At 35.4% G+C, this 16,429-nt stretch overlaps 2 protein-coding genes across 2 annotated transcripts in view; both read left to right on the top strand.

Moving 5' to 3' along the window:
* SGK3 (serum/glucocorticoid regulated kinase family member 3) overlaps positions 1-2,878 on the top strand; it is a 45,139-nt gene extending 42,261 nt beyond the window's left edge. The window contains exon 16 of the mRNA XM_037148932.2: positions 1,050-2,878. Coding sequence (XP_037004827.1) covers positions 1,050-1,220 — 171 coding nt within the window. The 3' untranslated portion in view covers positions 1,221-2,878. The remainder of the gene's footprint in view (positions 1-1,049) is intronic.
* Positions 2,879-7,113: 4,235 nt separating this feature from the next.
* MCMDC2 (minichromosome maintenance domain containing 2) overlaps positions 7,114-16,429 on the top strand; it is a 33,526-nt gene continuing 24,210 nt past the window's right edge. Inside the window, exons 1-8 of the mRNA XM_053661181.1 lie at positions 7,114-7,294; positions 7,387-7,517; positions 7,591-7,650; positions 9,423-9,618; positions 11,107-11,229; positions 11,349-11,453; positions 14,421-14,546; positions 16,150-16,387. Coding sequence (XP_053517156.1) covers positions 7,201-7,294; positions 7,387-7,517; positions 7,591-7,650; positions 9,423-9,618; positions 11,107-11,229; positions 11,349-11,453; positions 14,421-14,546; positions 16,150-16,387 — 1,073 coding nt within the window. The 5' untranslated portion in view covers positions 7,114-7,200. The remainder of the gene's footprint in view (positions 7,295-7,386; positions 7,518-7,590; positions 7,651-9,422; positions 9,619-11,106; positions 11,230-11,348; positions 11,454-14,420; positions 14,547-16,149; positions 16,388-16,429) is intronic.

Genomic DNA, 16,429 nt, shown 5'->3' with positions numbered 1-16,429 from the left:
TTACTTTACAGAAGAGGAGATAGGCTCACAGAGATAGGGTAGTTTGTATAGAGAATTATAGCTAGCAAATTTAACAGCCAGAATTCAAACCTTAGTCTTATTCCGTAGCCCATGCTTTCTAGGGTTGTATGTAAGAATTAATATATAATTTCTAGCATTCATTTTCCTCTCTGGGGGAATGGTATCCATAGAGAAGGATAGAGCCATTCTGGGTTTCCCTGGTCTCTGCTCTGCTGTTCGTAGATTGCCCAGCTAACTATATGCTTAGCTTATACTATCTCCTCCGAATCCCTCTCCATTCACCTTGGTTGGGCTCGGTGACATGAACATTTTAAAGCTTCCCTTTCTCTTAGAGTAGAACGAACTAGAGCTTCAGGGATGGGCTTTAACTACGAGTTGCCTGAATTCGTAAAACAATTTTTACCTGTAAATACTTTGGAAAGGCATAGGCCATTTGCTTGTATCAAATTTGTAAAAGATTGAGAACCACAAGCTTTGAACCTAAGAAGACCATGCTCCATTCCCCAGTTTCCTGGTCCCCTTAGGCTTTTAGAGCTACATAACAGTGGTGTCATTGCTGAATGTTTGATGACCTCTGTGGCACAAGAGTTACCTTTCACAGTTTTACTTACAATCCCTTCATTCCTTCATTAAAAGGCTTCATCTACCCAGAATTGAGAAGGCATTTAATGGAAGTTCAAATGCAAAATACTACCCTGAAAATTTACCTTAACCCCTTTTCTAAACTTAGAGGTGATAGGTAGAGAGAAAGGAGGTAGTTGCAGGGACTGAGATGCAAATTAACATGAGTGAGGACTCTATTATGCCAGCCTTCCTCACCATTCTCTCTCCTCCCCTCAGCCAACAAGAACCTTACCTGTGAGAAAGACCTCACCTAATAAAACCAGAAAATGTTTCAAAGCATGATGAAGTGACAATACATCTGAACTTGCCAGGAATAAATATACAAACTCATAAAGGGTTTCTAATGAAGAGCTAAATTAATGATAAAAGCAAAGATGAATAATAGTATTTCTTTGATGTTTTAGGCAGGACCAGATGACATTCGGAACTTTGATGCTGCATTTACAGAAGAAACGGTTCCATATTCTGTGTGTGTGTCTTCTGACTATTCTATAGTAAATGCCAGCGTACTGGAGGCCGATGATGCATTTGTTGGTTTCTCTTACGCACCTCCTTCAGAAGATTTATTTTCATGAATATTTTGCCTCCGAAAACCCATTGAGCAAATTTCAGCCTACATACAGATGGGACTGAAACTCCCGTTTGTGTGAATATCTTCAGATATGTATAACTAGTGCCTCATTTTTACATGTAATATTAACAACTATGAAAATGTATTTTCTGCTGTATGCAAGAGAATAGGGCATTTCAAAGAGCTAAGTTTTGAATTAAAATTTGTATTCTTGTTTATTAAGCTTATTTTTAAACAGAAATTTTAAAAGCTGTTCTTCTTAGCATTAACCTATTTTTAAAGAAAACCTTTTCGCTAATGACTGTTTTTCCCTCTAAGTTTACACTAACATCTACCCAAGATAGATTTTTAAATCTATTTCAGTTCAGTTAACATATTTTAATGCCTTTGTAACTCTACTTTGACCTTTGTCCTCTGAACAGAACTATGCAATTGGTCATGGTTGCTTAAGAAGAAACCATATCTGTCTCTAATAAATCACTGCTTGCCATAATCAGTTCTTGGTGGGATTAAAATGTAAGAGCAAAGTTAACACACTGGCTGCTACTTACCATTTTGAATATCTCTTCATTCTGCAGATCACATTACAAAGTAACAAAAGGAAATCCTTTGCTTTTGAAATACCAATTTAAATTTGTGAATTCTTTTTCCTCTGGAGTAAAAGTAAACATTTAATAGTTGACATTTTAACTATTCCCAAAGATCTGATTGGTAATAAAGTACTGCTGGGGCTTTTTGTAAGGTGGTGCCAAAAATGAATATCTCTGTGTCATGTATTTATACCACATTCTATTATGTTCTTTTTTTTATCTTTTGAATGCTTAACATACTGTTAAGCAGGTCTAAATCTTGGTATTTAGTTTTTCAGGTAGCTTTTCAAAACTGTCTCCCTAATTGCTTGATAAGTGAAAAATAGCGAGCTTCCTAGAGTATTCACCTAATTGGGAATTAAAAGGTAGAATAGCAAATGCTAGATCAATATAAATGTATAGTTTCACTACAGTGTAACAGAAGTTAAAAATAATTCAGACAGATGCCTAGCCAGTCCTGTGTATATTAGAAAATATTCTAATATTGACCATGAAATCATACTGAAAACCAACTAACTTGTGTACTTATAAAAGAAAATACATACAGAAAAACTAAAAAAAAAGAAAAAAAATGCTTATTTTGGAATTCTGATTTTTAGTTCAGAGATTTTTCAGGTTATGTAGGGAAACACTGTAAAAGAGTTTTGTGACCCAGTTTAGATGCTTCAGAAACAAGCATTCTTTCTTTGTATTTTCTCTTCAGAAAGAAATTAAAAAGATTTCATACCAATATCCTTTGGCTTAAAAATGTCCAGCAGAATGGAGCAAGAGGTGTACTTTTCTTTGATTTATAATATTTGCATTCAATAAACTGAATCTTCCTGTAGAGGCGAGACTTGAATAGCAACACTATAAATATTTAGTTTATTTGGCACTACTGTAAGTTCTGCTTTTACAAAAAGCTCTTTGCTTAATATAAAGCAAATAAAAACTAGTCTCTTGTATGATTTTTTTTACTCAGCCACTCCTTAAACTGCCAGAAATTAAAGTGCAATATTGTATATTTTTAAGAACAAATTTAAAATAGAATGTTGTTTTTATCTCAGAAAATACAAATCTTATGTAGTATAATAAAAGTAGCAAAAAGATTAATTATCTTCTAATGCCTGTCATTATTTTAAATTAAAATTGGTGATGGTTACAGCAGTCATTACAAAATGAATTTTATATGTATATATGTGTGTATGTGAAGACAAGTCAATTTTTTTTTAGTTTTTAATTTTTATTTAATTATTTTTCAAGTACATTTTTTTGTCTATTTCTCCCATCCCAGGCCCCCTGCCCCGCCCCATCTCCCCACCTCCCTCCCATTTCCCCCCCAGTCCTCATCCCTGTGTCTTTCTTTATTTAGACTAAGACAAGTCAATTTTAATTAAATATTTGAACACATGTAAAAATTACTAGATTATTCCATATCCCAAGGTTACTGTTCATTTATATGAAACCCTAAAGTGTACATAGGTGAGTTTCAGGTGGCTTGAGTACCTTGACATGATATGCCCAGTTTTCTGTGTAAATGAAATCGACTCAGGGCAGGGTGTGCTCCATGGCTTTGTTCAGATGCTCCAAAGAATTCACTGCTATAAAAAGAATGGCTTTCTTCACTTCCACTTTGTTCTCCTTTACTCACCTAATACTAAGAGAAATTGTTGTTACATCCCTGAGACCATTTCAACTGAAGGTTTTTTTAATCCCCACTCGAAGATATGTCGTATCATTTGTAGAAGGAGAGAAAAGGAGAGAGTAACATCAATGTGAGAGAGAAACCTCAATTGGTTGCCTCCAGTTCTAGTCACAGCTGGAGATCGAACTGTAACTTTTTGGTATTCAGGGCAACTCTCTAACCAATTGAGCCACCAAGCTAGGGCCATTGCAGATTTATATAATTTACTAAGCACTTTTGGTGTTTTACCAGTATTGTATAATCACCCATTTGTAATCCTTTAAACATGTTCCTTAGTAAGTAAAAGATTTCCTACATAAAAAGTATTTCTCATTTTACTATTTCTTAACATTATACCCATTTTTACAGACATAATTAAGTCAGAAAGAAATATAGGTGTCTCAAAATGTAACTTTTTAGTTATTCAAAGTCAAGATAGTGAAGAATAATTTAAAGCAATGTTACACAAAGAAAAAAAGCCAATAGAGAAGTATAAGTTCAGCATTATATTTAGAGCAATAAGTAGTCAATCAAAGGGTCCTGTACTAAAAAATTATTTTTAGATAGTGACCTGAAAATGATAGATTACATGAATATTGAGGGAATAATGTAAAACAAAGAATAACATCACTACATAACCCCATTTACTGGAAGAACCAGATACAGTGATTTTAGAAACCTTGCATGCAAACATGATTTGGGAGATTTTGTTGTAAATTCTATTTTGCAGGAAAATATGTCATATATTCATCATTTTTCTAATACAGTTTCATCATTTTCACTTTAGTAGGGAACACATTTCTCCAATATTAGTTCAGTCTCTGTGAGAAAGTCTATAATGTGTTGTCAGTATTTGTTTTTATGTTTTATTAACTCATGGAATCCAGAGGCTTATACACAGGGAAACACCTACTCAAATGGTCAAATTTGATCACGTGTTGGATTTTTTTCAGGTCTTCCCAGACAGTAGTTAATATAGCCTTGCTGTGTTGAATTTTTTTTCTTATGTCTCAATGATAGTAATAATGCAACAGTAACAATTTACTTTGTTATGATACATTCATGTTAAATTCTAACACTAAATTTACTTTAGAAAGCCCGTAGCACATGCTTCAGTTAGATACCAAATGGCAATAAACTGCTCTTGTTTACAGATGACATGAATATCTTTGTAGAAAATCCACTAGAACTTTAAAAATTTCTAGAACTAATAAGTGATTAGAGAGAGATTACATGATACAAAGTTAATGCACAAAAATAACTTTCTTATATACCGGCAATAAAATGAAATTTGAAATTAAAAACACCATTAACATTAGCCACCCCTGCCCCCAAATAAATAGGTAGAAGTCCTAACAAAATGTGCAAGATCTATACGAGGAAAACTACCTTCTCCCTGTAGAGATTCGCCTATTCTCGACACTTTATACAAACAGCATCATACAATATTTGGCCTTTTGCGTCTGGCTTCTTTTGCTTCGCATGGTGTTTTCAAGGCTCATCTGTTTCGTAGCGTGTATTCGTGCCTCAGCCCTTTCTATGGCCAACTCCAGTGTACGGGTATACCACATCTTATCCATTTGAACATTCATGTATCAATTTTTATGTGAACATGTGTTTCAAATTCTATATATAATGCGTAATATGTGGCTTGGATTTGTTGGGTCACACAGTAACTGTTCAGTCATCTAAGGTGGTCCCAGACGGGTTTCCGAATTAACTGCGGCATTTGCATTCCCACCCGAAAAGTTTTTAGTCATCTGAGTACGTTTACTGATTGGAGAGAGAGACAGATGACATGGGGTGACAGAGAAACAGGGAGCCGTTGCTCCCCCTATACAGCCGGACAGAGGCTTGAACCGCAACCTTTTGGTGTCTCAGGGACGCTCCAACCAACTGGACGACCCGGCCAGGACCTTAAGTTTTTGAACAAACTTGGGCACGATTGGCCTGTGACAACCAACAACCACGACTATGGATGGCTTCTTTCTTTCTTTTTTCAAATCTCTGCTTCGCTTCGCAGGGAGGGAGCGGGAGAGAGCCCAGCGGGTGGAGCGCCGCTGGGCGTCGCTGCCCCGCTGACTGGCAGGCACCGCCCGGCAGTCCCCGCGGCGCCCGTAACGGTCGGCCGGCGCGCGCATGCGCTCTAGGGGTTTCCTGGGTCGCAGGCTCGAGGCGGCGCGACTGTGGCGTGGCTCCTTGGGTCCAAGAGCGGGTTAGAGCGCAGGTGGTCCAGGGCGCGCAGTCCCGGAGGTTGGCGCTGCGGGTGGGAGAGGTCCCGGGCCCCAGGGTGCAAGGCTGGACTTGCTTTGCGCCACTTTGGTTGTGAGGTGTTTTCCTGTTGACGGCGCAAGGAGTGAAGACACGACTCGCTCCCGTTCCAAGTGAACAAGCATTTGAATTCCTTAGACTGTGAGGAGACGGATAGAATTTTAACCACGTTCGCTTATTTATTCCCTTCCGCAGGCTTCCTCCCGCTTCCCCATCCATGCCCAGGGTCCTCGGATTGGGAAAAGGCTGTCTCTAGCCTTTTCTTAAACTAGTGCATCGGGCCCTGATTCGTGCTTATCTGGGTGTCCCAAGGGCCCGACAAAGTCAGACTGTCTCAAATGAACTTTCCCTTTGCGTTTTCCTACTCTTCCCGAGCTTCAGGATTTCCATGACAGCAGCAGCATCCACCCACACCCGAGGTGAAAATTCACTTTTGGGCTGGGCACCAGGCTCAGTGTGAACGAACTCTTTAAAAAGTCTGGAATCCATCTGCCCCGTTCCATTCCATTCCTAGTGCCCTAGATTAGACCGCCCATCTCGGGACTGTTTCAATAGCTAGAAACTGATTGTCTGCTCTTCCTCTACTGCAACCCGTTTTGCACACTGACCTTAGGCACTGGTTTCCAAAATAGAAATCTGACCGTATTACCTTACTCCCCTGTTAAAGACTCTCTTTGTCTTTGCCTCGCCCACTCATTTCATTATCAACAGCCTCCCTTCATTCAGCCCCGGAAATGTCCTAATGAAGCACAGATGTAATGTCCTGAACACAGTGTACGAACTTATGGCCACAGAGAAATGAACTCTGAAGTCTCCCCCTATATAATAGCAAAAAAGGCAGTCTCAATTAGTGGCCGGAACTCCAAGTAGTAGGGGTGTGGATTCAATAGATCCGAAAACGGGAATGGGCAGGTTACCCCTATTTTTGGAAAACTTTCTCCTCTCTTCTTCACCTGTACTCCAGTAAAATCTTATTCATCTACCAAATGTCACATTTAAAAGTGGAATTCATTGCTGTTTCTCTATAAACCCACCATGTTGAATATGTTCTAAAAGTAGAAAATATTATGACCCCCTACCCAAGGATCACTCCAAATTTTGTGAACTGTTTAAAATATGTTGTTCTTTTTGTGTTCCCTAATATTATATATTTTTACAACTGTCTTCTCTCACTGTACTTCTTCTGAACAATAGGGACTATATATTACTCATCTGTATCCTGAGTGCCAAGTGTTCAATAGTGGTAAATGCCCAATAAATTGACAACTCCTTGAAAACAGGATCCGATCTTAAACATTTTACTCCTAGGGTGTAAAGTTTTACTAGAGATCTTCAAACATACAGTTTAATTTATTTTATTTGCAGGTGTTCTCATCTTTTCTGTGAGTTTCATCATCTGTAGTCTTTACCAGCTACTGTGGTTTAATTAATAACAAAGAAGAATCATTAACTAGAAGAAAATGTCAAGTCTAAAAATGAAAGAGGCAGCACTTATCTATCTAGACAGAAGTGGAGGGCTCCAAAAGTTTATAGATGATTGCAAGTACTACAATGGTATGCTCAGCAAAAGTGACTTTATTTTAGAAACTGTAAAATAAATACCCACATATAACTATCCTCAATTGTATGTTTGTGTATTTTTACAGATTCCAAACAAAGTTATGCTGTCTATCGATTCAATATTTTAGTAAATCCCTCTGATGTTGTTGAATTAGATGCTGAACTTGGAAATCACATTTTACATCAGCCTTTAAAAGCTGCTCAAGTTTTTCAATCAGTAAGTTAAAGAAAGAAATAAGTTTATGCCCCATGACATTTTTGGTAACTTTTGTGTTTATTTGAAATCATAGGTCTGTTTTACTGCTGTTCAGACTCTCTCATTAATTGGACAATTACAGACTGAAACTCAAGTAAGTTATAGTTTAACAAAGAAAACTAATGTATAATACCTTTAAGATAACTCATAAATAAATATTTTTATATTATTTTTTAATTAAAAAGTACATTTTTCAAAGTTCAATGGATTATCTTACATATGCTTCTTTGCTTGCTGTATTATCACTTATAACATTAAACATTTTGAAAATAAATTATTTCAAACATATGACAAAATAAAGAGACTATTACAACAAACCTCCATATATCTATCACTGAGTTAATAGTTTACAATATTTTGCCATGCCTGCATTATCAATATTTTTCTGAAATATTTTAAAACAAACCTAGATATTCTGTTATTTCACCCCTACATACTTCAGTGTCAACTCTAAAAATTGTGGACATTTTTCTTATAATCACAATGCCATTATCACCCCTGCAATAATAGTAATTCTTTGGTATTATTGTAATATCCAGTCCATATTTAAATTTAACTAGTTGGGGCCTCAAGAATGTTTCGTGGTTGAATTTGTTCAAATCAGGATCAAAACAAGGTTTATACATTATAATTGGTTCTTATATCTCACTCACTAAGGCTCTTTTAATATAGAGCCATTTTCCTCCTGTCCCTTTTTATACCACTGATTTTTTTTAAGAAACTGGTTAATTGTTCTGTAAAATGCCTCAATCTGGATTTTTCTGATTATGTTCTTGTGGTATTTAATTTATTCCTCTATACCCAATATTTCTATAAAATAGAAATTGGCTCTAAAAACTTGCTTAGATTCAGATTCAACTCATTTTGACAACAATGCCTGAAAGTTTCATGTATTTCATATTGCACTACAGTATGAGAACTATACTATCTGTTGTCCCCATTGTAGCAATGCTACAATGGATTAGTGGGTTCAGGTGATGTATCCGAATCCCTCCATTATACAGTCTCCTATTAACTTTCACCTAATGGTTTTTGCAGCCATTGATGATCATTGCCTATACTTTATTATTTCATTAGGAGTTGCAAAATTGTGACTTTTAAAAAAACTTTGGCATCCTTTCAGAATTTACTAGCTGAAATTATTCTATAAGAGAAGTTTCCTTTATCAACTATTTGATTACTCTGAAATAGAATTTTTGTAAGAAAGGCAGAACAAATGTTTGATTATTTCCATTTATAAACTTTCAAAGAGTAATGAGTTGAAATCTAGCTTCTAATGATAACCAATTAATGTTTTGTGTTTTCTTTAAAAAAACTATGAGGAACTCATGAATTTTTAAATATATCTGATGCATTTTAATGAATTGTTTTTACTATTCTACCTTTGGTCATTGGGAGTTCCTTTAAAGTTTGCTCCTGTCTCATTTGGACCCATCCCACTGGTTTTCTATAGCTCCTTTGGTTTCTGGCACAAGGAGATGTACCAGGTCCATCTGGTATATTTTCTGCCCCAGACCTGGAATGAGCCACTTCCCTTAAGGAGCCTTGTTTTCTTTTCTTGGAAAATTATAGTTATCAATCACAATCTGAGCAGTAGAAGTGTTCCCTGCTATTGGGTTGTTATTGTTTTATATCTTTTCAGGAAATGTGTATTTTTAAGAAAAATAATGATATTTTCAATTAAAATGTAAGATTATAAGGGTTTTGAACCTTTAATTGTACATTTGTATCTCTTTTTTGCTTAAAATTTTGTTTTCTAATAACATTAACAAATCATTTACTTGCTTTATCCTACAAATATATATTGTAATGCAAGTCCAGTTGGATCTGCAGTTTTTATTAACATCACATTTATGTTCTTGTTAGATTAATATAGTGCTGAAGTTAACACATTTACCTCCTCTGCCAAGTTATAGTCTTAATTTTTGTGAGTTTCCATTTGATTATACATCTCAAAGATTTTATATGATGCAAGGAATTGTGATCGCAATGACAACTGTAACCAAGTATACACAAGGTGCAAGATTTCTTTGTTCAGATGAAGCATGCCTTCTTTCAAAAGGTAAATGTTGAAATGTAAAATCAGAACATTAAGCAATGTATTATTTAATTGTAAATCATGTTTACAATTAGTTATAAAATATTCACAGAGTAAAAAGAATGTTAGAAAATTTGATGTCTTCTAATGTTTACAAGTTAAATACGTTTTTTCCTCTCTTCTCCCACCAATATGACAGATACTCTTGTATCACAGATGTACTTGTTTTTCTCAGATTGTTTCATGAAAGTTTGTTCATGCTGTTCCCACTCCTTGTAATATCCTCTCTCAGCTGTTTGGCTTAACTTCAGTTTGGTTTTTCTCCAGGACATGTCCATTCATCTCCACCTCTCATTGGTTAGAATGCTTCTCTTCTCTTCTCTCTGAAAACTCTGTAAATAAATACTGCATACCGAAATTATCTGTTTCCTTACTGCTACCCATCGAAATTGTGTTTTTAAGTATCCATATTACCAGTGCATTAGCACAGTGTTTGGCAAGAAATAGCCATGCAATAAATGTTAATTGAACTGCTCTGAACCACACACAAAATTTAATTAATTATACTTTGAATTAGATTAATTTTAAAGGACTAAAAATAGCTAAATCAAAAGCAAATTTAGCTTATATCTGTTTTGTTTTGTGTGGAGTATCTTTGCCCACAGAGTTCCCAAATCTACCAAGATATGATCTACTTGGAAAGGAAATGTGGCTGAACTCTCAAAGGAGAAGGGCCAGGAGCCTTTTCCTCAATGGGCTTTTATTGGGTTCATTTGCATAGGAATTTGGGGTGTATAAGTAAAGCTCATCAATCATTGTCAGGCAGTAATGGTCAAACAACAAATAACATTCAAAGAATTATGAGGCCTTATTTTGAGTCAGGGTCAGTTAACTAAAGGGTCGTAAAACTTTGGGGAAACAAATTCATTTCATGCTTGGACCTTTATCATTTAAATTGAGAGTATTAGCAAAGTAGGTTTCACATGATTTTATGTATTCTTTCTTAGGCCTGATTGCTCCAGGGAACCTGCCCTTTCCAGCACAGGGCCACACCCACCTCCCTGCATTGTTTCAGGCTTAAATTGGGCAGGGGAAGTAAAGTAGCCAAGAGATTAGGAGACTTCTTGCAGACAGAATGAGGACTCAGGCTATGTCAAAACTAAGGGGTGAGGGTCCATCACCCCTTTTTCTATAGCCCCCAAGCCCTTCCCTGAGGGCTCCTTGTGACCATGCCTGTCTTAGGTTGTCCCTCCCTTGAAGAATCTTACTTGTCATTAGGTAACCAGTCATCCACTGGAGGCCAGTCAGGGTGAAGTAAAGAGGGTAGAGGTGGTGTCCCTCCCAGGGAGATAAGCTTTGTCTCTTTAGTGGTTTAGGGTTCCAGTTAGAAGCAGGCAAGAAAGCTTGGACATCTTAGCTCATTCTCACTCACCTTTAGCCATGGGGGGGGGGGGGGTTTACAGCTTCTGAAACCAGGAAGGGTGATTCCCAGCAATTTTTTTTTTTCCTCAGGATTTCAGTATATAAGAGTGCACGTGCCTGGCGCTACAGAATCTGCAACAGTAAGAAATGACTTTTTGTGTAATCTGTGTTCCTCTCCACTTCAAGAAGACAGAAAATTTAGAGTACTTGGTGGTAAAAATGCATTTACATTTTCATTTCAATTTTTAAAGTATTTTAAAATTGATATTTTAATGTGGAAATTAAATTGAATATGTATTCTGATAACATTCTTTTTTGCTCTTTGCCTTAAGATAAACAGATAGTTGAAATAATTACTACAAAGGCACTTCATGCTTTTCAAGGATATTCTAACAACCAGCCATTTAGGTTTCAATCTCTTACAATTTTCCTAAGAGGTAAGTTTTGTTTGAACTAAAAGCAAATTGCTATGAAATATATAAAATATGTAATTGACTTACTTATGCTTTTATATTACACAGTAGTTCCCCTGTATCTATAGTTTCACTTTCCATGGTTTCAGTTACCCATGGTCCACCATGGTCTGAAAACATTAAATGGAAAATTCCAGAAGTAAACAATTTATAAGTTTTAAATTATATACCATTCTGAGTAGTGTGATGAAATATCCTGGGAAGCGAATCATCCTTTTGTCTAGCATCTCCATGTTGTACACACTCCCTGCCTGTTTGTTATTTGTTACTTACTAGCCATCTAGATTATCATATCAACTGTCAAGGATTGACAGTGCTTGTGTTTAAGTAATTTTTTTACATAATAATGCCACGTTCACTTCTTTTATATATATCGTTATAATTGTTCTAGTTTATTATTAGTTATTGGTGTTCATCTCTTATTGTGAATAACTTATAAATTAAATTTTATCAAATGTTTGTATGTGTAGAAAAAACAGTATATATGGGTTCTGGCAGAAGTAAGTCCTGCTTGAGTGTGGTTGGTAGGGTAATAATATATATGGTTGTAGTGATTTATAATTTTAATTCGAACGTTTCACCTAAAATGTTGTATGGTGTGCTTGAGTGTGATATTGCTATGTTACAGAATTACAGGCTTATGATTTTGCAGTAAAAGATTTTATAATAAAAAATGGGTGTTATTTTGTGCCAGACTGTATAGAGTTTGGTACTATCTGCACTTTCAGGCATCCACTACAACATTTCTCCCACAGATAAGGGGAACTGCTTAAGAATGATAGGTCATCTTACTTGAGCATTTTAGAGAGTCATATTTAGCTATGTGGCAATTACTCATTTAGTCATAAACATGTATTTAAAAAGATGTTAGGACCTGCTATGTTCCAAGCACTGTGTTAAGTCTCAAAGTCATGATTATTTATGGTAATAATCTCCCATCCTTTGCATGTGTGCTATGAAAGTATTGTACTTATTGTTTTAGAATATAGACTTCATGAGGGTAGGGACTTAGATTTTTTACTACACATGGTAAAAACTCAATAAATGTTATATAAATGAATGCGCATTGACATATGATTAACTGTTGAGAACTGCATGGGTAAAGAACTACACAGCAGCATCTGCCATGAAGGAGGAAATTATCAGTATCAATAACCCAGGGAAGTGGTGAGAAGCCAGAATTGTGAAAATGAGGAGATGGATCAGCCTCTTTTCTTGGGTGGAGGAATTAAACTGTTCAGAAAAAGGGATCTTGGATGCCAACTATCTATAGGAAATGTAAGAGTTAGGAAAGTAGAGACTCAAATAAGAACTCTTCACCATGACCTGTCAAGGATGAGGCAGGTATGTAAGTAAGCCTAGATAATAATATACAATTTTTATATAGCAGTTACTGTGTGCCTAGCACTTGTACAGATATTAACTCATTTAGTCACAGCAATCTTAGCAACAGGTTCTATTGTTATTTTCATTTTACAATGTGGAAACAGACACAGAGAAGTTAAGTAACTTGTCAAAGGTCATACGACTGGTACATGGCACAGTCATGGTTCACACTCAGGCATTCCAGTTTCAAAATACATGCTTTTAACTACTTGATTCCATTATATATTGTATGTAAACCATACATTACAATGTATGAATATAAGTGGCTATCCAGTTTATATTTAGTAGAAAACCCTTTCTTCATATAAACCCTTATGTAGAACCCAAATACATTTTTAAAAATTAAATGAATAAGAGCATGCGCTTTGGGGTTCAGATCAGACTTCCCAGACTTGTCTTCCTCTTGACCTTTTCAGAACATATCCATCAAACTCTAAGATTCCATGGCACAGTTGAAAAACTATTATTTTTATTTTCCCCTTGTAATTAATTCCCCTTGTATAATTTAGTTGTTTCAGTATGCTCTCTGAAGCTTAAAAAAATAGTGCAACAGAGAAAAGAATTAAAAATGGAGCCCTGGCTGATATGGCTCAGTGGATTGAGCACGAGCCTGTGAATTCGAGGGTCGCTGGTTCAATTCCCAGTCAGGGCATGCCCCTGGGTTTGCAGGTCAGGTCCCTGGTGGGGGGCATGTGAGAGACAACCACACATTGATGTTTCTCTCCCTCTTCCTCTCCCTTCCCCTCTGCCTAAAAATAATAAATAAATATATTTTTTAAAAGAATTAAAAATGGAGATCACTGTTTAATTTTCTTCTCAGAGAGAAGTTAATCTCTTTATAAACCTTTTTCGTATAGCTTTACAACTACCCAACTTCTAACTGTGTAATGGAGGATCGAGACTTTTGGTGTATGGTCTTTTAAAATGAGATTTGAACTTGTACAAAAACTTTGCCCAATATGTAGGTATGAGAGAGGAACCTAGGATAGTGCAAGAGAGTAGACCTACATGTGAATCTCAGTTTCGGTACTTAATTATTTAGCCTTGTGCAAGTCACTTACCCTCTCAGTTTCTTCATATATAAAATGGATATGACAATATCTATTTTTTAGTTTACAATTGGGTATTGTATATCAAAGTACCTTGCCTATATTGTAGACCTTTTAAAATTATTTTATTCCCAAATAAAATATTATTTATAAGATCATGTTTATTAACATTTCCTATCATTTAATGCAAAAATATTTCATCTTAAATAGAATGAGCTTGTTTTTTTGTTTTGACTATATAGGAGACTACCTAATTGTTATGTCACATGTTCCTTGAAGTTAATTCATCATTGCCCATAAGTGTCAAAATTTATCAGCAATAAAATTGCCTCAATTTACATTACTGCCATTCTGTATGGATATTACACTAAATACAAGTAAATACTTTACAACTAATGTAATTACCAAATTGTTACTATTTGAGATCTTTGAACCATATGATCATGTATAAGTTTCATTTAGTGAACACATTTTCTTTTGTGTTTAATAATTTTAGACGAATCAGTGAATAAAATGAATATAGGAAATGAGTATAAAATTATTGGAATTCCAACCTGTGTAAAAACTTTACAAACTTCTGTCTGTATAGAGGCAAATAGCATCACTTTTTGCAATCCAAAAGGTAAGGAAAATATATAGTATATATATATTAACAAATATTTAAATTTAAATCCATTTGCTTAGGAAATAAGTATTGGCTGCCTATGTGCTGGGCATTCTTCTGAGCACTAAGGATACAGTGCTCAGGACAGTTAAGGTTCCTACTCTGAAATCAGGTGATAGTAAACTAATCAGTAAGACAATTTCAGATAATAAATTCTATGAAGGAAAAAATGGGACAATGTAGAACCTTGTCCACAGGAAATCTTTTTCTTTCTTTTTTTTGGCTAAATATTATTATTATTATTATTATTATTTTAATAATTAGCAATGAGAAAAATGTTTCAGGGTACCAAGAGTTAAAGACTAGTTAAAAGGTCTTACTACCCTAACCTTTATTTTCTAGGCTTAGCTGGATCTTAGCTTGTGAACTGAGAAAGAGAGCCCAATAAAATAGCATCCTTCTCATCTGAGTTCTGGACCAATTGAGTCATAAGACAAAATAGAAAGGCAAAATATCACCTTTATTACTGACAACTTATTATTTCTTTAACAACTCAAACAAAATTAAGCATTAGGTAAACAAAAATGGAGAGCAGACCTACTCTTTTAACTTGGCACACAAATATCTAAATGTAAGGAAAGCTAGTTAAATCTTGATAGAGTTAGATTTTTTAAAGAATTTTTACATAACCATTTGCAATAATAGAGGTCCAAGTTGAATTTAAATGCATTTAAATTGACTTTAGATTCTAGATACCTCTGCTTATCTTGAAGAGACTGCTTCTTAACAATAAAAATGTTGAAGAAAGGAAGGCACTAATGAACAATACACATTTTAGTGATCTTTTAAATATTTTCTGCTGTGAGGTATTTCGAGATGTATTAGTTTGGTAGCAGAACCTGGCTTATGTGTAGGTGAAAAACTGCTTTCTCGTGCTGAACTCCAGAATTAGGCAGATTTAACCACACAGATGTGGCAAGAGCTACACTAAGGTGGGCCTTCCTTGGTCCATGGGCATGCGTGAGTAGAAGAAACCAATGCTCTATGATGGGAGCCCAAGAAGAAGGAGAAAGGGACTGGGTTATATATGCATAGCTGTTCCTCCCAAACTGACCAATTTGATTAAATCACTCATTCCTTTCAGGAGTTGGACAGAGGGAATGGAGTTCTAGACTGTTACTGTAGAGTACAGTACAATGCTTTCAAATTAGTAAACTAGTCTTTCCCTTTAACAGCAACAGTCAAATATTTCCCATTCTGCTTTTTAGCCCTCCAGGTAATATTATTTCAAACATGGAAATAAAAAAGCAAACACTACAGTACAGGAGCTCTATGATGTGGCTTTGCTCACATAGGTCTTAAAAGAGGGATTTGTTTGCAACCCACAGTCAGTCTACATGGACACTTGGGGTGACTGCTTCCTTTTATCATGTTTCCTGGGATACAAATGACAGACCTGAGTGACCTCAAATCATCATAATTTAGTATCATTATTATAATTTGAATATGGTATCATTGAAGAATTATATTTTTGTAATATTTTAGATGAATTATGTATCTATAATGTCTTTTTTGTTTTTTTCAAACCCCTTTTAATGTATGTGTTATTATTTACTTACAGTTCCTTCAGGAATTAGTGACAATTTCAGGTGTCTCCTCTCTTTGACTGCCAGCTCATGCTGGAAGTTTACAGCAATACTTACCAGTACCTTTGCATCACACATTGTTCCTCCTGGGACTTACAATTTGCTCAAGCTGTGTTTGCTGATGAGTCTAGTACAGACAAGGGACTTTAACAAGGAAGTGGAAGATTGCCTGGACATTTTAATTGTAACAAGTGACTCTCTACTTGTAGACAGGTAAAATATGTGACATGAAATTTTTCAAATTATAAATTGGTC

This window comes from Artibeus jamaicensis, unplaced genomic scaffold, assembly GCF_021234435.1.
Source record: "Artibeus jamaicensis isolate MK-2021 breed Jamaican fruit bat unplaced genomic scaffold, CSHL_Jam_final scaffold_916, whole genome shotgun sequence".
Taxonomy (NCBI): domain Eukaryota; kingdom Metazoa; phylum Chordata; class Mammalia; order Chiroptera; family Phyllostomidae; genus Artibeus; species Artibeus jamaicensis.
Note: the sequence above shows the minus strand (reverse complement) of the source record. Positions and strands in the feature narration are given on the sequence as shown.